Raw genomic sequence first — 26,518 nt, 5'->3', positions numbered from 1 at the left:
GTAGCTGCACTTGATTTTGTGTTATTGCTCACCCTTAAACAAACCCAACTAAAGTTCTGTGGTATCCATTAGGTGATGAAACACTCACTACCTTGAAGACAGAAATAGCAAAACAGTAATGCTTGGAAATCACCCTGCTGTCTCCTCCACAACACGGCAACAGCTCACACATTTGAAAACTTTAAACATATTCCAACTCACATTTATTCATGTTACTGCTTTCACATTGATGTGGTGCAAGATACTGCTCATTTCAGATGGGGCCACTGACATGCCCCAGTAAACTGTTGATACTTTTTATACCATGAATTAATACTGTACTCAGAACATTAATAAATACTTGAAAAGTCTGCAAATGACCTACAGTGAACTCCTTTGTAAAAGTATTTACCTTATTTAAATGGATTTATTTCTATGTCAAAATATATTTTACCATGAACTGATGAATGAAACTGTTCTGACAAATTGTGTGCACTCGATATGGTCTTTGTCACTGCTGTAAATCTGCATGAGTTTGGGATTGAGCAGAAAGTGATGAAGATTCTGCAGAGCCAAACAATATTTGATCTTAAGGTGCTCATTTTGCTCTCACTAAAAAGCAGCAGGTCTTGAAGCCACTTCTTGGAGCACCTCCCAGGAGAGCTTCTGTGGGCTGGTGCTCAGTGATCTGATGCTCTGATGATGCCTCAGTCCAGGGTGAAATGTTGGATACTTCAACCTCAGTCCAAGTTGAAATGTTAGATGCTTCAAGCTCCTCTGAGTTCTCTGAGCACATCAGACCTCCTTGCATCCATGTGTGCCTCCGTGTGTGTGCTGCTCACCACCCCCGTGGAGCAAAGTCAAGCAGCCGTGCTAAGTACATGATATGGTGGTGCCTGACCGTGCCCTTCAGACATAGCCCTCGTGGCAAAGGTGGTTGCCATTGATAAGGCTGAAGGTGGCCAGGGAATGGTTTGTACTCTTGAGGGAGGTCATTCGCGTGGTGCTCCTGGCCATGCTCTGGGAGCGGATGAGGAGGCGAGCTCTGCAGCAGAGCAGCTGGTTGTTGAACTGTTTCCGAAAGCTCTTGCTGAGCAGGTAGAGAGCAAATGGGTTGACGCAAGAGTTAGTGAATGCCAGGATCCGGGCACAGATGCTGGCAATGAAATGCAGCACTGAGGTGTCTACCTCGGAGTAGTGGTAGGACCGGTATAAGTAGATGATGTGAGTGGGAAGCCAGCAGAAGGCAAAGAGGCACACAAAGACCAGTACAGTCCTGGCCAGGCGCTTACGGGATTCAATCTGGAAGAAGAAAGAGAAATGCAGATCAGCTGCTATTCCTAGCTCAGACCAGTAGCTGACAATTTTTGCCAGCGCTGCAGCTTTGGGGCTAGCCTATGGCAGGTGACAGGTCCAGAGAAGGGAAATCTGGACTGCAGGTGAACACAGTCAGGAACTCTCCTCATCTCTCCTCAACTCCCTTCTGTCAAAACCAAATAATTCTGCAAATTTATTACATACGAAGTAGTCTTTCCTGTTTAGAGATAAAAGTCCTTGGCTTGTCACTTTGCAAAATCCCAGCTCAGGCAACAAAAGTGTGGACATTTGCATTAGTTATCCACATATAACTTATACAATCAGATGTAATTTTAATATATTACTTTATTATTATTACTATTATTATAATTAATTATCGGGTAGGAGTCTGGGATTTTTCACAGAGCCCAGATACAGGACATTCTGCCATGGGGCCATGTGGTATATGTAAACAAAAGTGCTGTCAACAGCTCATAGCCCTTTGAGATCAAGTGCAGCACTCAGAGTCTGAAGGAGATGGAGAAACAGAGAAAGGATTTTCTGTACTTTGGGAAACACTGAGGCAGTGGCAAGGTTGACCCTTCAGCTGAAAGCACTGGAGCCACCAGAAGAAGACAGATACAGGTGGTAAATAGATGGATGAACACCTCTGAGCACAATTTGAGCTTTGCCAGGGAAAGGTGCTTTTACAAAGCCAGCTAACGAGCAGTAGTTAGCTGACATGTTCATGCAGATAGGACACACTTTTGTTTTACTTACTTCTACATGCTTGGAGTCAACCCAAAGGTTGCTCAACCAAGGGAAGCTGAGGTAAACCATACCTTGTCTTTTGTCCACAAGTGCTGCACACTAGGCCAAAGAAGGGCAACGAGGCTGGTGAAGGGTCTGCAGCACAGAGAAGCGGCTGAGGTAGCTGGGGTTTTTTAGCCTGGAGAAGAGGAGGCTCAGGGGGGACCTTAATGCTCTCTACAACTACCTGAAAGGAGGTTGTAGCCAGGGGAGTTAGTCTCTTCTCCCAGGCAACCAGCAATAGGACAAGGGGACACAGTTTTAAGCTGCACCAGGGAAAGTTTAGGTTGGACATTAAGAGGAAGTTCTACACAGAAAGAATGACTAGGTATTGGAATGGGCTGCCCAGGGAGGTGGTGGAGTTACCATCAATGGAGGTGTTTAAGAAAAGACTGGATGCGGCACTGAGTACCATGGTCTAGTTGACAAGGTAATGTGAGCTCATAGGTTGAACTAGATGATCTCAGAGGTCTTTTCAACCTACTTGATTCTATCATCTCTATAATGAACACAAAAGCTGTGATGGAGGTTGCTCAAAAGGAGAGGACAGACGCAGCTGCTGAGAAATGCACTGCTCTCTGGGAGAGGTTCCGCAGCCAGAGTTTGCAGAATTGGAAAGTATAATACTGCTGACTTTTTAGGGCTGCAACTCTTTCCTAGGGAATTTTTTGCATCCACTTCCTGTATTTAAGTAGGACCTGAATGACCTGAAATTGCCCTCCAGCCCCAGCCCCACCGCCCTTGTTCCTGCCCCAGTGCAGCTGCAGCGCCTGGTCAGACTCCAAGGACACTTTGCTATCCAACCTCCCCTTCCAAGCTGCACAGGTAAATCAGAAACTGAGCATCTTACACAGGCTGATCTTTCCTCAGGGTGACTGCAAGCAGGAAGCAGGCAGGAGAGAGACCTGACAAGCCCATTTTGACTTTATTTGGTGCCCTTTTAATAGCACTGACTGAAAATCAGCCATTGAGTTTAGGAAGGATTGACATGTACCAGGTGACAATGTCTCCAGAGAGCAGGCAGAAAATTAAATCCTTTGAGAAAGGGCTCTCCTTGGCTAAACCATATATTCTTTTTAAATGTATGCTTAATTTGATATAGGGCTATTGAGGCCACATCTGTGCTATAAGGAAAGGAAGCAATGCAATAAAGAAATCGATACCAGTTATCTCAGATGGAGACCTATAGCTCTTGAATGCACTGCAGGACAGGAATGATGGACCGAGGGTGCTAGACTGCAGCCTGGCCTTTTGCTTTCTTTAGAGCTGTCTCCCCAAAACCAAAGGGTGAAAGGGCTACTTTTACCGCTCACTTTATTGTCACTAATCAAAACAGCCATCGGATCAGCAGAGAAATGGCCTGTAGGGGAGAAAGATTTACGCACATTCAGAAGGGGGGAAGGATAAAGATTTCAGAAATTGCACCTTATTTGATGGGTAAAAAACAAGTCTTTCCAGCCCTACTGCTTCACCATAGCACCTGAAGGCTATGTGACATGATTGTGCTGGGTCAGCCTAAGGTGGAGGCGTCAGCTGGGTGCAATTGTGTGGACAACTGTTAAGCTGAAGAACAGCCTGTATCAGTTTAGCTGATGTTGAAGCACACCTCAGTTGAAAGGAAGAGGTAAGACAAATAAGATAAATATGTCAAGGGCAATAAGCTGTTTAGAAACAGGCCAGGCTTTATCCAAGGTCCTCTCTCTGGCAAAAAACTTTCAGAAGTTTTGATTTTCTGCCATGTCACCCCTCTGATTCAATCTCCAAACACCGTATCCAGCTCTGCCTCTTTCCCTGCATCCCAGTCAATACCTTTCCAGGCTTTGGCATGGGTGTCCTGCTATGCTTGCCATGGTAACCACTCTGCCAAAGTCTCTGAACTTAGAAGGTGATGCCTTAACTGTTTAGCCCTGTACCACGGCTTCTTTCAACCATTTTAATGTTTTTACCACAAGCAATCTATTAAAATTAGCACAATAAATGCAGTCTGTTCTAGAACAGATTTCTCCGTATTCCATCTTTCCTCCCAGATTCAAAGAGAATGTGCATTTTTGAAGAAAGTCAAATCTCTACCTGTTTCCTCACATGCACATTTCCTTCCACGGGGATGTTGTAAGCACTCCGGATTAAATTCTTAGCAATAAAATAATAATAAACTGAAATTACAGATAGGGGGATGATATAAAATATGAGAAATGATGCCATTGAATGAATTTTGGGATGCAGCCCATCCGAGTGAGGGTAAGGAGCACAGCTGATGAAGGTTTTATTAGTCCCTTTGTCATGGAAAGGGTGCAGATCTGAAAACACTGCTTCAGGGATGGCAAGCAACATGGATACAATCCAGATTATAGCAGCTCTCACACAGATCTTCATCAGTGCATGGGATGCTTGGATTTCCATTGGTCTTACTATAGCTTTATACCTAAAAAAACAAACAAAAAAAGGAAATAGTTTATTGAGCTCAACATTCAGGCATTGTATTCCTGCTTTTCCCTTTCATTCAGAAATAAAAACACAAACGAAAGTCTCCTTTACTCAGGACTGATTTCTTTTCTGATGTTTTAAATTTCAATGTTTTCAATAGATTTCTCATTTTAAACCAGAGCCACCTGTCATAGGTCCATTCACTTTCATGTGTATTGATTATGAGTTCATTTAATTTGTAATCGACCCAACAAAGCGCAGCGCTGCCTGACATTACCATGTTAATTAATATTAATGACATTAATATGTGTCCAAATAACATTAAGACAGGAAGTACAATCATAGACTTCTCTTCAAAAGCATACAGCAGCTTTCAAAGAATAGCGCTGAAGGAAACTGGGCTGAGATTTTGCCACGCATTTCAAGCTGTGCTGGCCTCCTGCAAGCCAAAACATATTTTTAGTCAAGCTACAAAGAGCATATTGCCTGTTTTAATTGCTATTTGGTGGTGTAGCTGGAAAGAGTTGTTCCTAACTCAATGCACTGAGATTAAGTAGCCAGAACTACTAATTGAGTTTCTTGTAGAAAAAAAAAATATTATGGCTTGCTATACTAGATATGCAGAAGACATTTTTGATTTGAAATTTTGTCTTTCGTTATTTCAGCCTTTCAGAAAATTGTACTTTAGAACCTAAGAAAATCATAGAATCAAACTTATTTGAAATTGATGTATGTAATGAGAAGAATGGAAAACATCAGAGCTTCATATATGCTGGAGTCCTCCTCTGGCAGGAGTTCATATTCCAAGTAAACCACAACTCACACATGTATTTAAGAAACATGGTAGAAGAAAAAAAAAGATAATTAGGAAGGAATATCTACAGGTTTCATAAATTAGTATTTAGGGTCATCATCATACCAGTTACAAACTGTAGGATATTTCTTCCAGGATTTACCTCACACTGCCTGTGTTGCATTTGGTACCCCCTTCGCCACTGTCTGCTCCCTGGAAATCGATGTGTGACTGGGTCCTAGGCTGTCCCAGGCCACCTTTGGCATGGTAGGGTACATCCCCATGTGGTTGTTCCAGAGTCCATGTCTAAGCTCCTTCCAAGATCCTGGCTCTTTCAGACAGCTGAACTGGGCACTGGGGTGGGAGCAGAGGAAGCGAGCATAACACCCTGCCCAAGTCCAGGGAGCACACATCAGAGTCCCTCCACCTGCAGCCCAAACTCATGCTCTAGGGACACTTCATGATTCCCCATTTACTACAGTCTGCATTATCCTAAGGCTCAACATTTGAAGGAGGAGTCTATCAGTCCTGCACTGGTTTAGCTGGATAATTGCTTCATTTGCAGGATAAGCATGCATTCAACCTCTGATTATATGCAATATCCTGCTCAGCACACCTACTCTTTCCCTCTATGTAGGTATGTATGTGTCTACATATCTCTGAGTATATTTTATACACATATGCATATTTATATCTCTAGATGCATGTATATACATGTAAATGTAATTACATAAGTATTTCCATTTATTTATACTCATTTTTATAGAGACTGTATCTGGACATTTCATCATTTGAAGATGTTCCTTCAGAAGGATGTCTTATGTAGATGATTTTTCCTTTCATGTACTACAGGCACTTTGCTCAACAGTTTGCTGTTGAACCACTCATTCTCCAAGCTCTACAGCTCCCCTTTAATCCAGCTATGCAACTGCAGTGGCCACACATAGTATTTTTAAGGCTTGCTTAACACTTCTCTAACTTGCACCCTGAAACTGGGGATTAAGTGGCGTCACACTACAAAACACAACCTTCCAGCACCAGATCATAATCTCAGGTCATGGCAAGAAAATCATGGCACTTAAACAAATATGATGCTACAGCTATTGCGGTAATAAAACAGACGGTAGATTACTAACACAGTGTTGTTGAAATAGCTTGATTTACAGTCTAACTGACCAGATATAGATTATTGACAGAAACACTAGCTAACTGAAAACCTTCACTAAACCTTAAGGAATAGAAATGCAGAAGGAAATTAATGATATATCAAAGTATTAAATTTAGTTAATGGAAAGGTCTTTCTGCAGATGCTTATTATTTGCTTTTCAACATGGCATGCTAGTATGATTATTTCAGGGATTTTCTTATAAAATATAGCCAGCTGAAAGAGTATTTTACAGTATTTATTTCCAGGATCATCAATAAGTTAAAGAATACAGAGAAAGAGAAACTCTGTTTAATTTTTATTAACACTAACAGAGCAGGGTGAGCCAGAAAATGAATCCGTTTCAAGTTATTAGTATATTTTAATTATAGATGGCATTTACAAACAATGTAATTTTGAAAGAACATAATTACAAATGGCTAGGAATGCTGGTACTGTTTACTAGATGTTTAGTTTATTTTTAAATCTTCCTACAGCTGATATAGGAGAAGATCTGACAGAGGTTTTGCTTGTAAGAGGTTCAGTGTACCCCCAAAGCATGAGGGTGAAAGAACAGAACTATAAAACAGAAGAAACAAAGCTACAAAATAGGTTTTGAAAATTTACATTCTCAGGTGCAGAAACACAGGGAGATACTATCTTCATAGCCTGACAATCAAATCAAATTATTTTGCTGACTATCTGCATGACTTCTTTGATGGCGGGTTAACGTATTCAGAAATCTTCAGTAATCTCCATTACTCTCTGAGTGTTAAAGCTTGATTGATCAGTATTGATCTGGCGGGAGTCTCCATTTCCAGTCACCTCGCTGAAGCATCAATGGGTCCCTGCTTAGCTCGTGTCTCAGCATCAGTTCCCCCTCCCCTGCCAGCTCGGGTTCTGGACAGCAGCTGTTCACAGTCAGGGCACAGGGGGTGGGGGCTGCACATGAGCAATTGGACCCTCTGGCTGGTGACACCACTAGGAGGTTTTCCTCTGGTCAGTGTTGAGGGTGTGAAAAAGCTGCAGCTCCTGGTTGGTTTCTGAGTGGGGCTCAGAAACGCCTTCACTCCTTTACTTTTCCACACCACCTTCCTGGCAGGGCCAACCCCGGGTTTTATAATTTATTTGACATTTCTTAAGAGCTTCATCAAGGTAGACTGCATTTGAGCAGCAGCTCATTCTGCTTTTCAGCATATATGTTTCCAGTTTGTATGCCAAATAAAATTTCAAGCTCTCCACAGCTTTGTCCCCTGCAATTTCTTTTTCAATGAGTTAGCCTGAGGCACACAGCACATAACTTTCCCACATTTCACATCCAGTATGTGAATATTTCAGTCCACTTTGAAGGGGATGTTGATGAACATGCCTATATACCTCAGTGGAGCCACGGACCTACATGGCGCAAACGTCTTACCACAGCATTATTTTTAGCCCATATAGTAACATGGGCTCAGACAGTATGTGTCACATGTTCAACTTGTCTGCATTAAATCTGGACACGGCCCTGGATTTATCACCTCACATTCAGTCTCTAATTACTGTTTAATATATTTATGATTTTTTCAGCTGAACTCCTTTCCATATCTGCTTTTAAAGAAATATTTGAAAAAATGATAAACCAGAGGTAGGATTCATGCCCTACAACAAAGGCCAAAACTTAAAAATATGCCTTCTGAAGATTCAGTTGAATAAAAAGAGATAGTAAAGAACTTGTGTCAACTTCAATCTCTCTTTAGTTGTCAAACAGCCCAGAGTGTTAATGATCTGACTGGAAATATGAAAGAAATGCTGACCTTTACTACTGCCCAGCCATTGAATTTCTCGATTCCCCCTGTGCTTGTGAAGCAGCAACCTGCTGCATGCACTGCAGCTGCCTTTGGGCCAGGATGGATGCCAGTCATGTCCATGCCTCTCAGTCTTGTTCAAAGGAGCCCACAAAGAGAAATTACACATAGGGCACTCTTAACTGCACTTAATATAACTGCAGTTCCTGAGGCGCCATGATGATCCACCTGTCCTTGTTCTCCAGGCTAATCTCCAGGCCTCCAAGAGGAAGATGGTGAGAGGGTTGCTTCAACACAGAATGCCTCATCACTTCTTAAACTAATCCTCAGAATCCATTGTGGATTATTGGTAGGATCTCACAGATCATGTCCACTAAATCCTTGAAAATGTCTTACATACCTCTCTTAGGAGCTCTACCATGTTCATTGAGTAATTGTTTCTCACAACTGAAACTACTGAAATGACCGTAAACCACTAAAATGTGGCACACCAAAGGTCTTTCTGTGGTAAATACTTTTCCCACTGAGGTTAATATGCCAGGCAAATATAAAACTATGTCATTATCCTTGGGTTAAAAATAACGCAACTAACGATAGCCTCACATAATGTACTCTAAAACCTGGACTATGTAAACATTGGTTAATACCGTGTACTTAGCCTCAAAGCTGCAGCTTCAAATATAAGCACAGAAGTAGCTTTATCATGAAAAAGACAACTACAGGTATGCTCTCCAAAGACACAGATCAACATAAGGCCCCAAACAGATGTCAAAATTTCCTAGGTGCAGTTTCTCTGCTGGCACAAAATGTTATCCATCCTTGTGCTCCTCAACTGAGCCAAGAAAATACACATCAGCTGAAGCACAAACAGACTCTGCCTGCAAAACCATTATGCCTATATGTTTCTAAGCATAGGAATATGCAGGGATGAAATTTTGCTCTCTGGGGAAGAATGGACCTTATCTGTAACAATGCAGCCTCAGTTCTTCCCTTGTGGTTTTTTCCTGTCACCTTCATCCACTTATGCCTGCTACAACAGCCACAAGAATTAAATTAAAACAACTAAAGCATGGGAGGAAAATCAGATGTTTCCCTTGGATTTAAATTAACTTCACTCCATATGTCTAAACGTCTGGGGTTTGTGTTTTTAGGGAAGTAACTTTATGCAGTGTGGAGAAGCTGGTTCCATAGGCAGCCTCAGCTTGCTTTCCTCTATGACAGCAATAGGAAATGAACATCCCTCCCTCATGGCAGTGAATGCGGCTGGTCACACAGGTAGGTGGCTATCAGAGATATTCTTGGTGACCAAATACGACAGCATGGATTGTACAGGGCTATGTACCTGCCCCTACCTCCCTCTTGTTGATTGAATCTGACTTAAAAGGCGGCACTAAGTTGCTTTCATCACTCTTGCTTCTTTACTTTTTTCAGCAGTGGGAGTGTAGTCAGAGAAAATGGCTAAATGAGGCTCTGCCACAGAGTCTATCACAGTCCTTCCAAGCATGTCCATCTTTCTGCAGCTTAACCTCATGCTTGCAAGAAATATAAGAAGAGAAAAAAAGCCTCCCCATCCTTCCTACAGAGGAAAGGGACCCTGCCCCTCCCAAACAAATTTTCAGGAGTACTTAAAGGAGTACTTAAGTGACAAGAAAAGCTTCCTCCAAATACTATAATTTGTTACTATGTCCTACACTGTTTATGTAAAAAGATCCTGGGAGCTGCTCCTGAATTTGTATATTGATTAAAAAAAACCCAACTGCGTTAAGACCTGTTGAAACAGAATTTCAGAAGCCTTACCCATCCTTGCCTTGTTACTACTCCCACTGTTTAGACTGCATAAGGCTGACAGAAAGATGTGCCATACGACCACTTTCTGCTTTATGTCCGAAGTGAGAAATACACTTACAGAGTTTTGAATTTGTTTAAAATGAGCTCTATTTTGAGAAGTTGGGCTAATGTGAATCTCAAATTTAAATAAAAAAGCAGGGATTAGTTGGAATGGACTGCTGTCCTAGAAAAACCAGTCATGTAAATTGATGAGAAGTGAAAATGCTGAGTTCTTCCCATCTCTAGAAAATGAGTTTGTGAAATTGCCACAGCCTCCTGTGGTAATGATGAAAGAACTGCTTCTCAGTCAGCACATCCCCATACTGCTTCTGTTCCCACCTGTAACCAAAACTGGGAGAAAAGATGTGCAATTTACAGTCCCTCTAATCCCCAGTCATCTGTTCCCATTTGTAAGCTTAATGCGCGCACATTGATCTGGTCCTGGCCCAACAATAGGCTGAACAGAAATCCTCTCATTAAGATTTTCTAATTATGTTCTACGAGTATCACCTTCTTGTTTTGCCCACATAATGTAAAGGACTGGCTCAATTACCATGCAAAAAAGCCTCAGAAACAAAGTTGATGCTATGGAAAAACTACATAAATGAAGCACATGGAGCCCTGTTGAGTGTGAAACTTCACTTGGAAAGCAAGAAAAAAGTCTTACTAAATATCTGAAGAAATTTATGACAAATGTGATGCCACAAACTTTCTTTATTGTTTCCACCGTGGATGTTATGAATATTTATAGCTCCGAAGACAATTCAATAATTCTACAAAATTGCTAGACTGTCTAACCCATCAACACACTCCAACAATCTATTCTGGGTCTATCTGCTTTCTGCATACTTAGTTAAGATTATCATTATTATGCATGATTCTTGAGTGAACATCTGTTATTAAAATCTTTAGTAAATTGCATATGGGCACAAAGACATCTGTAATGGGCAAATCTTAGATACACTGGCAGGTACTGCCTATTTTTTTATTAATGTAACATTTAAATGAGAAGAAAAAGGAGGCATTGACGGAAGTGGCAGAGTTCTCACTTTCTGAAGTGTGTGTTCAAAATTCAGTCTGTATACCTGCATACTGCTACATTATCCTGAAATCTGGACAAATGGGAATTTCAGTCCAGGAAAGACTAAATTCAGAATTGATGCAGAGTGTTTTAGAGACCACTGAACTGCACTACATTTTGGGGAAGGAGAATTTAAACAGTAATCATCTCATAGTAATGGTCTCGCTCATGACCATCCAGAGCATAAAATATTTCATAAATTAACTATACATATGAAAAACAATGGCTGCAAAGGTTACTACAGGAGATAGTGTGAGTCCCATGGATGATGCTTTTCTCATCAGAAAGACCCGCACTGCACTCAGAGTATTTATTATTAATACATGATCTTCACCGGATTCCAAGTCAAAGATTTCAATGGGGCCAGCTTGACAGTTTGTTGCAGTCCTTGCAAACAGCTGTGAGACCTGCTGTCAGAAGGAGGACTGGGACCCATTCATATATAAACACCCTCTAACTTGAAAAACAGTGAGCTCCCCACCCCCCAGCCAATGTCCCAACTCCCCAGCACCAGCTAAGCAGGGTACACCTTTCTGTGTGCTCAGAACCCTCAGCCAGAGGGTTATGTCTGTTCATGTCATGTGGCACCACAAGACATATTGGTGGAGCAGCTTGCTGGTGCTGGTGCTGGTAACACGTTGTGCATCTGGAGCGAAGCTGGGAGAACTGGTGCTGGCACCTGGGTCACGAGGCATGCAAAGGAGCAAGTCCCAGTGATGCTTTCCATCCAGGGCTTTGCTGTCTCAGTTCAAGTCTCCAGGCTTGTCAATAAGCTGGGATCAGGGGGTCTGCATGCCTGAGGACTGAACTCTTAGCAGGACAATGAAAGCAGAGGCTCAGACATGGACCATTCATTTTACTAGATAATATGTTGTATTTCTCCTGAAAGCATCACCTTTGGTGCACAAATACATCACTCACTAACCTAAACAGGTGGCATAACTGCTGGACATCCTACAGAACCACTTACAGGAATTTGTTAGAGTTTTTAAAAATGGCAGTTTCTCAAGCCAAAAAGGTCCTGCCTTTTGATGTACAATAAATCAATACTGCTCCTTGTTCTGACAGAGAAAAAACAATACACCATCGACCTAAAAATTAGCACTTCCATAAGCTGTAGCAGCTGTGATGTGCTTATCTTAATTTTGTGGAAAGAGCATATATAGCAGGTTGGATGAGGCTTTGGGCAACCTGGTCTAGTGGACGGTGTCCCCACCCACACCAGAGGGCTTGGAAGTAGATGATCTTTAAGGTCCCTTTTAATCCAAATCTGCCTATGATTCTGTGAACTTTGGAGAAGCGGATTTTCTAAAGTTAAAAGGAGCTGTCAAATCAACTGACAGAGAATACAAACATAAAAGCAGCAACACTAACTATACGCTGACTCCCAGCCGGCTCGCTGGTGTCTTCCACCTTGCCTTAAAAAAAACTCTGAAGGGCAAAAGCTGCCCCGAATAAGAGAAATTGAGGAGTCATGCTAAAACCTCACAGAAGTAATTAAATAAATCAATATGCAACAGATGGGGAAAAAAGCAAAAGTAAATGACAGCAAATATTGGAGTTTTAAAATGTTGGTGACTGATAAGAGAAGCTGGAGGAGCCAACAAATTATCAAAGGTCACTGTAACAGATGAATGTGCATTTTAAAATACATCAGGAACAAAAAGAATAATCAGTAAGTCAGGCATACACATAGATGGAGAATATATGAACAAGGATGAGACGAAGTGATGAGCAATGACCAGGTATTTGTCTTCAAGACCAAATGTGTGGGAGATTTATGTGATTCTATACTATGTGTGCAGTACTACAGCCATAGCAGAAAACTTTTCAGATGTATTAAAGAAGATGTGAGCTGACATCTGCTTAACAAACCAGTTTCACACCAGCAGACTCAAATAATTTACACCTAGGAGTACTAAAGGAACCGCCTGAGAACAACTGGTGTTAATTTTTTTACAAATCTCGAAAAAGTGACGATTTCCCCAGAAATGGAGAATTGGCTTCAAAGCTGTGAAGTTCAGAAAAGCGGGAAGGTGTGACCAAGACAACTGCAAGTACTTGGGTTGCCCATGGCCTGTTGTAGGTAGAATAACAGAGAGGTTAATCCTATTAACAGATGATAATTAACATAAGGCTGTCTTGCTTAAGGCACAACAGATTTCAGGTTTTTTTAATCTCTTGTCACAACATGATAGGTGATGCAGATACGCTCTGGGCAACGCTGGTGTACAAGGGAGGCACAGCTTGCCATAGACATGTTGGCACGGGTGACCATGCATGCAGATATGCACGTGTGTGCCAGGATACCTGTGGTCCTACCTCTCCCATCCACACAATCCCTGCCCCGCTTCCACAGGGGAAGGGTTAAAATTTGGAGTCCTGGACTGTGGGAGGTTGTTTGGGGATGGGGCCCTAAGCCTCATGACCTCCCCAGCAGCACTTCAACCATGCTGCCAAGAAGGTAGCAGAGTGTGGGGCCATTTCTAGCCTGGTTCCTGGGAACCTGCTCTAGCTGCAGTGTTATTTATTGTGCATATCAGCAGCCGCTTTGAGCAGACTATAAAACCCTTGCTGGGAAAGTCTGCAGATGACGCAGTGGATGACCAGACTAAAATTATTGTAGAGTCACTGGGGTAAATGACCATAGTCTAACAGAAGCCATTTAACTCAGCCAGGTGTAAAATAGTAGACATAAGACCCAAGTGAGCAGGTGATGCAAAAAAATTCCCTTTCAAGAAAAGAGGAGAAACCAAGAGAAAGCGTTAGTGCGTCTCTCCTGCACATGACAATGAGATATCCTGTGGGATTCTCATCATTCCAGTGTAATCCAAGACACAGTTAAGCCAGTTATATTTTGTTTAAGTTCTTTCTGTGGCTTCAGTAAACACAGGTGTCATAAGAGATCATCACCATGACATGAACTTTCAGCAGCATGTTGGGGCTGAACAATCTAGTGCTATCCTTGACTGCTCTGATCATGGAGCCATAGAATAGCTTGGTTAGGAGGGCACCTTTAAAGGGCCAAATTGCCCAAACCCCCTGCAATGAGCAGGGACATCTTCAACTAAATCAGGTCACTCAAAGCCCTATCCAATCTGGCCTTGAACACTTCCAGGGATGGGGCATCCACCCCTTCCCCTGGCGCTATTCCAGTGCCTCACCACCCTCATCATAAAAAAATTTCTTTCTTATGTCCAACTTAAACCTACTGTCTTTCAGTTTAAAACCATTGTCCCTTGTCCTGTCTTTACAGGTCTTGGTAAAAAGACCCTGTCTTATAAACCACTTTTAAGTATTGAAAGGCTGCAAAAAGGTCTCCCCAGAGCCTTCTCTTCTCCGAACTGAACAACCCTAACTCTCTCAACCCTTCGGCTATGCTGGGAGTTGGACTATTATGCAGTGATTAGAGGTCAAACAAATTTTGATTTGAAATACGGTATAAGTTCTAAGCAGAGAGGATAGCAGAGTGCCAGACACACAAGAGAGGGGCAGGGTGTATGTGAGCCTTTAGTCCGAATACTCAGAACGTAGCCCAGTGTCACTAAAAAGATCTGTTTTAATCCAAATCCTATGAGATATTCCGTAGCCTCTGTGCACAGGTGAGGACAAGAAATACTTCTGAACTGTGCAGTAGCTCCTAGTCCAGCATCCACATCTCTGGTTCTCCTGGGGCATTTGACTGTCCCCGTCCAAATCTCACGCTTCAGGGCTGTCTGAAGGCGTGAAAAAATGTTTCTTTCTCTCAGGGTGTCATGGTACTTTCTGTCCTGCCTTCCTAGAGAGCTGCAGAGATTGACTGTAGCCAGAGGGCAAGCGAGGACAGGAAGGGCAAAGCCCTGACAAAGCTTCTCCCTTTAATGCTCCACAGTCTTCAGCAGTCCAGTTAAACTGATCACTAGCCTGGCATCAGGAGGAGAGTTTTCTGCAAGGGATCTCCAGCTTTCTGCCTTTCTCTACAGCACAGCAATTGGCTCACTGCTCAGATGCCTTCTGGTGTCTCAGCACTGCAAGGGGCCCAGGGACTGTCCTTGTTTTCTGCCCCAAGGGCACAGGCTGGTCTTCTGGATACTGGAAGCCCTTGCTCTGCTGGAGGCCCTACAGAGCAGGCAATGTGTGGAGGACTGAAGAGCCTGCTACAGGCACGAGCTCAGGTAGGAGTTCATGGCCCAGGGTGTTCCAGATGGTATGGGCTAAGGTGGGCACCTGGGTGTCAAACTGCTGAGAAACAAGTGAGGGGACTTCATAGGGCTAGTGGTGAAGTCTTTCAAAAATAAAGGAAACCAGGTTATTGCAGGGGCTATCTGTGAGCAAAGCAGTTACTGGATGTTTCAGTGCATATACAGGACAGGTTGTGCTTGCTTCTCCTTTTTTAGCTCAACTACCTTGTACTCTTCTCAGCCAGGTTGTTGTCCACATCTGAACATCAGGTAGTAACATATGAACTGAAGGGATCACCATAAGCTCACCTCCCTGCAGCGATGCTGACATCCCAACCACAGCTGGGATACATAGCTGGCAAATTCTCAGTGGCCAGTTGCTCTCCTTATTAACAGTGTGCACAGCACTTCGTACCATGAGACCATGACAACTGATTGGGGGTTTTAGGTTTTACTGAAATGTAAACAATAGGTAATCTAACTTTTCTTCCTTTTGATTGCTTAAATATTGACAGTCTCCAGCACATTAGCACTGACTCTAACCTCGGATTTGCGCAGTAGTCCCACTGCTATAAATGAGAGCTCTAATCTTCCTGGTTATAGAAGTGCATCTATTGTGTTTTGGCCATCTGCTCTGGTTAATCGAGATATTCAGAAAGTTTGCACTGTTTGATCTGTTGCTCTTGGTGCATGTGGATTCAGGGGCTGAGGAAAGGGTGCTAAGAGTGTTTGTATTATATTGACACAGCGTCCAGCAACCAGGATCCAAGACTCTTGTACATCAGCTGAAAAAGATATGGGTATGTCACTCTTCATGTGCCCTGTGCCATCAGCACATGAAGAGCAGCAGCAGGGACACTGTCCCAGCAGTGAGGGTTGAGATGGGGCTGCCCAGTGCTTCATTGCAAGGGAAGGCTTTGGGCTGGGGCACAAAGTCCCTCCAATTTTCTTCCCTGGCTTGGAAGGACCGATGTTCCTGGCTGAGATCACATCATTGGATACAAAATCTACACATGGGGTATCATTCTGCTGACTTGCACTGACTGGATTAGAGGCTGTCTTGGTAGTTCAGAGAGCAGCTTTCTCTGCCACCCCCTCAAACCTTCCTGGGGCTGCACAGTAAATTACAGCACTAGTAAATTGCTAAAATAGTGCCTTAGTGACCTGAAAGGATTTCATGAATGCCGTGGCTATACTGCCCAGAGTAAATTCATAACCACCATGGACCTGACACTTTACAATTGATGGTATTTTTTAAAAACGTGTCACTTTGTAATCCAGTTTGGCTTTCCACAGCTTTATTTTAGAGTGGCGTGGTTCCCCTAATCCTCTCGTGGAGACATAATCCAGTGATTGTAAAATAAAATAAATGAACTGACACGTAGATATTATTCCTCCACTAGTTTTGTATGCAGTATTAATAGTAAGGACTGGAGACACTTAAATCACAGAAGACATGAGTCCACTAAACAAAGATTTTTGCATGTTTAAAAGTGTATTTCTAGATTCCATCACTGCTTTTTTTTTCTTTCTTTTTTTTTTTTTTTGAGAGGAGTTGTTTGAAGGTTTTATTTCTTAGATAAACAAACTGTCATATGAGTTCAGAGGAACATCAAAAGTCATGTCTGTGACGTATTCCAAGGGACCTAGCACAACTGGAAGCACTACAGCATCCCTGAATTCATCCCAGCACCCAAAGCACTGAGGTCAACATTTCCAAAGCTAACATCCTCATTTCAGGTCTCCCACATGACTGCAATTCCTGCTGTCTGCAGCTGGTCTCACCAAAGTAAGCAACCTTATCTCATACGTAATGTCACTCCATGTGTCTCACTCCACTGTCACTCCCTCCCACCACAGAACAGCAGGCACCTCTGGCTGGCAGGCATTGCTGCAGTTTTCCAGCACTAAAATCCAGATAATCCAAGGTGCTTAAAGTAAAGACACTGCTTGTAAACTCCGACTACACTTTACACCTACTCTGCTGTGTGCTTGCAAAAATAGCATTACCTCAGGAAGGTTTCACTGCATGAGCACCAGGGCATTTCGATTTTTTACGATGTCAGTAAAACAGTGGGGAGCTATGATCAATGCTTGACAGCCTGGGTAATTCAAATGCAAATGTATAAACTCTGTCAGTCATGGGAGAAAGTCAATTAAATAAAGACACCTCCCATGACATGGGCAATTAAGTGGTCTGCTTTTCTTCTTACTGTGCAAAGATTTTCCTTAATTTTCTGTCCTTTGCTGAGCCAGCCTTGGCTTTCCTGCCTGGGCTAGAAGCCCAGATGTCACTGCTCTCACAGGTGCCTCTGTACCCCCTCTCCTTGTACTGAGGAGAAGGAGGACAAGCCGATGGGTGAACTCAAACTTCCTTTTTCCTGGGATGAGCTAATCAGTAGCTAGAGAACTTCAACAGTGCAGAGCAGTAGGGCAGACAAATGTCCTTTCCCTGCCAACGTAATTTACAGTCTTTCTAAAACACACAAACAGCATACAAACACGTGGAACACTTGTTTCTTTGCTCTTGTACACTCAGCCCTGGCACCTTATCACTCATGGAAAGTGGCTGCAAGCACACCACATGCCTTAACCCTCTCCTGGCTGTTCTGAAAATCTGATACAGTCCCAGGAAAACAGGTATCACCTGACAGCTCCCACTGCTCCTGCAAAAGCATTCAGACAGATGCAAGCACTGTGCAGCCAGCGGAGCGGTACAGGAAATACATTTCTAATACTGTTAACACTTTTTTGCCCTTTCTTGCATACTGTCTGAAATAATTTACCTTTAATTTCTGACTGTACACAGAGCTAACCTAAGCAGTCAAGGATCCTTTGGCTAGGCCCTTGCTGCTCAAACCTGTGCAGGTGTGCTCATCTGTATCTATATGTACACAGAGCACTTGCAGGCTGGGAGGCTCCCACTGCAGAAAAGCTGAGATCAGTAGTTTGTCCCTCTATTTCTCAAGAGCTTTGCAAGTGAACAGTCAACCCTCTAGAGAACCCCTCAGTCTCGGCGGGTCAAACCACTGAGCAGCTTTTGGTGCTCTGTGCTGGAGGCTGGCACTTAGCAGAGTGCAGTCACTGGCAGAAGATGGATTCCTAACACAGGGGAAAGTGGAAATGGAAAGAATAAGAGTGTACCTCAGGAAGTACACCCTTGCATCGATGATATGGAATATGCAAAAACCTATCAAAACTGGGTCCCTCATTTCCAGAAAGTGATTCAAAGCAACTGAGAGGATTTGTACTGTTGTTGTAACATGGCAGCATAAAAGTGTCTCACCATCCTCTCAACGTGTTCTATCTGCCCATCACACCCACCCCCTGCCTTTCATCTTATGTTTCAATGGTCATGACTCTGGAAATGACCCTCTTGTATCACACTCCAATGCTTTTCTTTACACATCAGATTTCTGATCCCTGCTATGCCAGGTCTCTCTGGGCATCATAATGATACCTTCAGTAATGCCAGCAGTTATTCCCACTTACTTTTGTCAGCAGAAGGACACTTGAACCAAGAGGGTTTTATTTTAATTTTTTGCAGAAGACAAATTATAGACAAAAATTCTGTAGTGCACTGGCAAGTCCCCCTTTCTCTGGATACAGTGCCATGTGATGCTATTCACAGCAGAGGGTTTAGAAGGCTTTTTCCTTTCCCATGGTCTATGGCTTTGATTCATGAGAACAGGGACATTCACATGCCTCATGTGAGCATTTCAGGTAGGGTTCACATCCCTGACCCTTAGCCATCTCAAATACAGGCATGTAATCTGCGCTAAACAGCAAGGCTTCCTCTATATCCAAGGAGGGAAATAGGTATCTTCATGTGGTGATTTATCCTGTCTCTTTTGGAGGCATCTCTTTCCAAGGACTAGGACACCTTGAGGACTGTCCTGGAATGGCTTCTCACCTCAGACAGCAAAAGCCAAGTGAGATGAGCTGTGCCTGAGCAGCATTGCCTGCTGGACTACTGAGGCCTCATGTTACCCAGTATCAACACCATGCCCCTTTCTTCTGCAGGTGTTTTTCTTTGTGCAATATCACATCTGTCCTCAGAAATGGTTGTCTATGAAACCATCCCACATGTCAGGCATCTCTTTGCCTCTGGGGCTACAGCCGGGTCTTGGGCTGCCAGACCCTCCACAGCCCCAGACAGGCATCACCATGGAGGTCACATTCAACTCACATCTTGGAAATTTTCTCTTTACATTTTATGCTTATTTTCCAAATGGTTCTGACAGGATTAATACTGGGGTCTGGAGTTCATGGTGACAATTTTAGGAAAATAGACTAATGAGCTGTGAGCTGACAAAATACAGACTGTACTATGTTCTAACAAAATTATCCCAGCACTGCTGTTAACTTACCAAAACAGAAACTTGAGCAAACATAACAGATAAGGGACATTTGTGTTTCAATGCACAGCAGTTTAGATTCATAGATCTAACAAAGTTAAAAGTTTCATTATTATCTCCTCCTGCAGTGGATCATGGATGCATTAGAAGAGGTTAAAATGATCCCTTGGAAATGAGAACGCTGAAAATTGTGGTAATATTTGATAACCAGTGAAGCATGATGGTTAACAGGTTTCAGATAAAGCCGAAGTTCATAACTTAAAGTCACCAAGCCCCAAGCTTGGCACAGCTGCTGTTTTCTGTTCTGTTCACTTCAGGCAAAAAGTGCTATTGATGTGTTATTCAGCACAAGCATTTGCAAAGTTTATCTTATGCAGCACATGATCAGATACCAACAAATCTCTCTAACATAATCTTCTTTACAATGCATTTTTCCTTTCCTTACAGCCCTTAAAACTGGAAAGATGAATTTCCTGGAGGAATATTTCTTGTTTTCCTAATATTTTCCTCAGAGTAGTCAGGTGGGATCCAGCCACCACATCAAACTCAGGAGTAAAAGTGTACGTGATCCTTTACTAGGGAGTTTGTGCAGTTTTCCTATTTTCCCAACACATTTCAAGCACATTCCTTTAAGACTTTTATTTACATATAGGTCTATTTGCCATCTCCTATTGGGACAAGCAGTGCTATTTTTATACATATCCCAACATAGAGCTGACAAACATATTGACTGTTCTGTCTCTGAAACCCTAAGGAGTCATCTACCTTCTTTAAGACTGGATACAGTATACTGAAATATGAGCATAAACCACATTGAAATCTGAAAAAAGTGGCCTGATGTTTGAAAGCAAGTTAGGAAGAGAGACACAGAGTAGCCTGCAAGAGACTACCCAAAGTAATCCTAGTTTCACTTATTTGTGAAAAAGCATACAGTCCCTAGGTCTTTTTTGAGCAAAACAAAACTGAAATAATTCTTCACTCAGTTATTTGGTGTCACCTCAGCATGGTGACAATGTGCTCCTCAATTTCTTTCTGAAGTATCCAAACTAGAAGCAAAATATCCTGTCTTTTCTGATGTACATAAGAGTTTCTATAAAAGCCAATGCCTGATACTTACAACCTTTCCAGAAAGGTAGGCTCCATTCTTCCAAATAACCTTCAAATGAAAATGTCTTTTGAATTTTAATCTGAATGCTCTGAGTTTTCAAAGCCTCACAGAAATCAAAAATAAGTTTGGCTTAATAGAAGCATATAATTTGTTAAAGTCAAAGTTGTTTTAACATATTCTAAAAAAGCATATTTACTAAACATTATTTTTTACCAAACATTATTGGAAGATGAAGTTTCTGAATCTACAGCACAGATCAGTTTTGATTGGATAAAGGGCAAACAGCTTAACCAAGGGAAATACACTGGCTATAACAAACTGAGATTCCTGGCTTCAGGCACCCTCATTTGAATATTTGAAAAATATTTTATGAAATATTGCCTCACATATAATTAGCCTTAAGGAAGCAAACCACTAGAAAGAATTGATTCTCAGTGCACTTTAAATTGCTGGTCCAGTGCCTTCACACTTGATGAAATATGGATCAATTATCTTTTTGGCAAATATGAACATGCTACCTTTTAGCAGAGCTTCATTAACGGCACTTTCTCTCTCTGGTCTTTAGCTTGATCTGCTCGTTTCTATTTGAATTTATGTAGACTATTAGCTAAATTGCACAAACATTTAGTTTAGCCTAGAAAAAGTATCCTGTGTTCAGTCTGCATCCTCCTCAAGTTCTATGCTAGTAAACACCAGGAATTACCTAAGGTAGTTTTATTTCCTTCATTACATTAAAAATAGACTTGTTACCTGAAAATACATATTTGTAATCGTGCGTTTGATGGAGTTATAATTATGCAGGTTTCTTTTCAAGGTGACAGCAGCCAAGCTTACCTGTCAGCTGAGAGAGCAGTGAGAGTAAAGACTGACACCCCTACAGAGGTGAGCTGTATGAAGGGGATAAGTTTGCATCCAGTTCTGCCAAACAGCCACTCGTCAGCAAGGAACCTGCTGGCATCCACGGGCACACAAGTCACTAAAAGCAGCAGGTCTCCCAGAGCCAAACTGGAGATGAACAAATTAGGGACATTTCTCATGGATTTAACAGTACAGAAGATCTTAATCAAAGTGATATTGCCAATAAGGCCTATCAAAATGATGATCCCATAGATTGTGGGGATGGCGTAGAGGAACGCTGGGTAGAACCAGTCGTCACCGAGGAGGGAGAAGTTTGCACTCTGGTTGACAGAGAAGTTGTAGAGAATGAAGTTTTCTGTTTCTAGGTCTAGCAGAAGGCACTCTCCAGATGCCATTGTCCTACTTTGCTCTTCTCGGAAGACAGCTTTCCTCTTTGAAAGTCCTCACAAAAAATAAATTTCGTGCTTTAATTTTGCTGCTCCTTGCTGGCTTTAAGCAGTCAGAAGAGCTGAAAAGTCATATCACTTCGCGAGACATCTTGATAACCGAAAAGCACCTGCAGCTTGCTCCACGGTCCTGTTTCCACAAGGTGAAACGAGAACATCTTTTAGCATAGTTTGAATCCGGAAATTTGCTTTTCCCTCCAAGACTTGTCTTGCTGTTGTGTATTCCTCAGCTTTGGAAGGCCAATTATAAAATTCGCAGACCAGCAAGTGGCAGGCATTTTCAAAAACGGGGCTTGCTAAACTCCCAGCTTCAGGTCTGCCGAGCAGCTCCGAGTCCGAAACAAGGGAGTTACAGAAAGCACGAACTTTCGGGAGTTGCTGCCACGCTACATTGCCAGCCTCTCCCGCTTTCAGCGCCTGCCCCCGCCAGCTGGATTTAAAGTGAGGGGAAAAGCGGGGCTCGGCTGGCGGCTCGGATCCTATAGGCAGGATCTTCCGGACGTCAATCCTTGCGCTGCTTCCCACGGTGCGCGCGGGCTGCCCCCGGCGCGGCGGGAGCGCCGGGAAGCGCCGGGAAGCGCCGGGAAGCGCCGGCCGCCTGCTGGATGCTCCGGGCACTGCCGCGGGGGCGGGGGGGCAGCACCCCCGTTAACTCTTTAGCTGAAAAAACACACGTCTGCTCACGTACAGCTCCAGGATAGACCTACAAACAAACAAACAAACCACCAACGAAGCAAACAAACAAACAAACAATACCCCCTATCCACCCAGTTAATATCACTGCAAACAGATCAGAATAGCCATCCCACCTCGGCAAGTAAGAGCACACATGTTTTCCTCGCACTTGGGCATTTAATTGTTCCAATGAAAGACAACGCTGGTATGAAGCCAAATTCACCCTCCCCCTACCCCCAAGCAAATTAAATTAATAAAACCAATTAAGATAAAATAAACACTGTTGTTAAGGTAGACAAATGAATATTAGCAGTGTGAGCCTGAAGTGACCCAGGGAAACCTGAACTCTGCACATTTTTTTGTTAATTTTTATAATTGGGACGTAACAGTGCCAAGGCATGAAGTTTGCCATTCAACATGATTATTTCTATATATGAGGTACCCACCATACTGGCATCTATAGGTAATACATGTTTAGACAGCAGAAAGTTGCTTGGCTTATAACAGCCTGAAATAACTCCTTCTTAGAACTTAATTAAGAAATAGATATTACTGATGTCTAACTGCTTTATAACAGGCTATTTATGAATATATACAATGACTTTCTGGACTGCTGAGAAATATAGTTAATTTGGAAGCTAGCCTGCAGAATTAAATGAAGCTGTAATTTACATTTCCCCTTGCAACTGCTCATTTTTGCAGGCAAAAGAATGTTTTACCAACTGCTAGAGTTACTTTGAGGTGAGGGGGAAGGCAATTCAAACAAGGCAGTAAAGGGTGATCACTAGTTTCGGCATAAAAGAAGCATTTCAGGACACAATCTGGAAACTGTCCTAGGGTTTGGGAGCCATGTCCCAGGGTGGGATTCAGAGCAGGAGACTTCAATAGCTGTTTTTCTGCCTCATTCTTGTGACCTGGGTCAGTGTTTTCAGCTGCTTTGCTGCTGTTCACTCTAAGTCAACAAAGGACTTATGTGTACCCTTAACTTTAAGTAGGGCTACTTATGTGTTGTTTGTTGTTTTTTTGTTTTTTTTTTTTTTTTTCCAAGCCAAACACCCATGAAAGTGCTGTGCTGGGAGCTTGAGGATATAAAGGAGAAGTCAAATTTTCTGGTATGCCTTTCAGACAGAAGCCTGCTTTTAAAAATAGGCTGGAGTTTGCCACTGTTAAAAGCAGGGGACGCGGAGCTGCTGTACACAGTCTGGTCAGGGCGCACAGGCGGTTCTGTGGGTCAGGGCCAGCTCCGTGCAAGGCTGCCAGGTTGGGTGGATGCCATTTGGAGGCAATGCCATATTTAGCACAGTGTGATGTACCAAAGGCACAGAGAGGAACTGTGGAGCTACTGAAGCAGCCCAGCCACACAGTGTGGTGGGACACCTCTCCTAGAACTTCCCGCTGCATATTTGGGAGTCTGGTGATAGGGGCTGCATGACAAAGACACACATGTTTCCCCCTCTCCCTCTCTCTTCCCCCTTTGCTTTCTGAACTTTGAGAGGAAGTGGAAAGGGCACCTCTGGAGTTCGTAACAGCCCCTTGGTGTAATCCTGATGGATCTCTGTGCCCAGCAGCCTGGTCAGCAGTGACAGTGACCTGCCCTGAGTAGGCAATGGGACCAGAGATTTCTTGTGCCCCTTCCCATTCAAAGGACTTGTTGATTCTGGGATATGTAAACCCATCACTCAGAAATATAACATCTCTAGCTCTAATCACGAGCCTTTATTCTTCGAAATGGACATTGAAGCATTCAGTCTGCCAAAAATCTTGTAATAGAATCACTCAGTCACCACTCTTCACCATTTAAATGCTCCTACACTGAAATCTCTCTTACCTTTACATGGCAAACTCTCTGAAGTGAGCAAAGCAAAAAAAGGGAAGTGATGATGGAAATCTTTCTTATCTTCCAGCAGACGGTGGTGTTGATCACTCTTCTTTCGAGGTCAATGTAGGCACATCAGCATGTCCCAGGTGTCTCCATCAGTGAAGGAAGAGGCTCTCATGATCTCTGAGAGAATGCACTTCAACTTTGCCAGGCTGATAGATTATTCCAGGAAGCACTTCAAGTCTACAGTCACAGCTTTCTAATTTTTGGTTTTGACAAACCCAGGCTTCAGGTTTAGGACAAACTCTTTTGAGCACAGAGAATGACAAGTTGAAAAGACAAAGGCAGAAGAGGAAAAAAACCTCAGAACCTAAACCAAACAAAACCAGATCCTGTAATGCTTGAAACTTAGTTTAGATTATAAAAACCATTCATTATTTATGTCAGATGTAAATAGACTGTTTCAGGGAAGATGACTGCTAACAAAATGAAGGACACAGGTTTTATTCACCTTTGTCTAGTCTGCAGATATTCCCCAGAAGTAACTTAAAAATGCTAAGGATGTTTCCTAGACATATTTTTGTCTTGTCAGAAATTGCATTTGAGAGATTTTGTTTATTATAAATGGTGTACCTTTTCCATCATGCCACTCTAGCATTTATCTTCCCTCAGAAGGCTAAATGTCTGGGTATTTGTATTCTCATAGCCACCTCTGCTACAGTGTTCATTTCAAGATTCCAAACTCTCTCCAAAGGAAGGTAAGCATCAATACCCATATTTCATCATTGCAGTAACTTGCATGTATGCAAAAAAGAAGAAATAATTGTGGCTCAAAGTTACTTAAGTGGCTGTTGGCAGAGTTGTGAATAGAATAATGCAGGTCTCACGAGCCTGGTCCTGCATTATAATGGTTTTCTGTTGGACAGTGAGAGAGTCCACAGATACTTTCAATAGATGCTTTTTTGTTTTCATCTCCCAACCTTTATCCAACCTCCAAATGACAGCTGCAAAGAGACAACCTTCCTACTCCTTAATTGTGCACAAAGGGGGAGATTTGTAAAAGCTCTATGGGTAAAATTTTCAAAAGCAGTTAAATCCATATTAAACATAATGGAATTTAGGCTCCTACATTACTTATGAGTTCACCACACAGAAACGGAGCCAGAGATTCAAACAGATGCAGTTTGCATTGAGAAACATACATGAGGACCTGCTTTTCAAAGGCACTTGGAGAGCTGCAGCTTCCACAGTCACAGCTACAGGCAGATTTTTAAAGAGCATGAACAGCCAGTGTGACGAGATCTTTTGAAAGACACTGGTAATTTTTTCCACGTATCTAAATGGACCACTTTGGAACATCTAATGCAACAGGGGCTCCTAAGCCCCTGTGAGGTTCCATGGGAGAAGCTCTTCTGGTGGTGGGACCCAGGGGATGCTCCTGCATCCACCTGCAGACCCTGAGGCTGGCTGAGGCTGGCACAGCTCTCACCTTGGAGGACAGGAGCTCACCTGCTGCACCAGGGCAGTCAGCCCATGCAGCATCCTCCACACCAGGCACCTCCAGCACCCAGGGGACGTGGGGGCGATGGGAAACATCTTCCAGACAGCATGGCTTTTTGCCAAGGGTGTCACATTTGTTATCTTGCCACTGTATGTCTTTCCTTTGTAGCAGCCTCTTGCACACCTCCCCAGAGGAGGTGGATAAACTTGCATCCACTGTCCAGTGTCAGGAGAGGTGTCCATGTGTTCAGGGTTCCGCTGTTTCCTGATAACTGGATTACTAGAGCTAGGAGCCAGTGAACCAGGGATTACTCCCTGCTGAGCTTGTGGCGTGCAACATCCGCTGATTTACCGAATATTCTTCTTCTGCAAACTGTTCATCTCCCAGAGGGAACAAAGCAGTGTAAAGCATCCTGCCCATAATCTCTTCAAGCAAATTCTTCATTTTTATTG

General features: G+C 42.9%; 1 protein-coding gene across 1 annotated transcript; it reads right to left on the bottom strand.

Annotated features, from left to right (window-relative positions):
- Positions 1-184: 184 nt before the first annotated feature.
- Positions 185-22,578, bottom strand: GRPR (gastrin releasing peptide receptor). Its single transcript, XM_027904252.1, has 3 exons — positions 21,602-22,578; positions 4,156-4,507; positions 185-1,281 (listed from the first exon to the last, which is right to left on the bottom strand). The coding sequence occupies exons 1-3, from the start codon at positions 22,018-22,020 to the stop codon at positions 889-891; spliced, it is 1,164 nt and encodes a 387-aa protein (XP_027760053.1). The 5' UTR covers positions 22,021-22,578; the 3' UTR covers positions 185-888.
- Positions 22,579-26,518: the final 3,940 nt, after the last annotated feature.

This window comes from Empidonax traillii, unplaced genomic scaffold, assembly GCF_003031625.1.
Source record: "Empidonax traillii isolate 1590-97213 ecotype Southwest subspecies unplaced genomic scaffold, ASM303162v1 scaffold1024:size258002, whole genome shotgun sequence".
Classification (NCBI taxonomy): Eukaryota; Metazoa; Chordata; class Aves; order Passeriformes; family Tyrannidae; genus Empidonax; species Empidonax traillii.
Note: the sequence above shows the minus strand (reverse complement) of the source record. Positions and strands in the feature narration are given on the sequence as shown.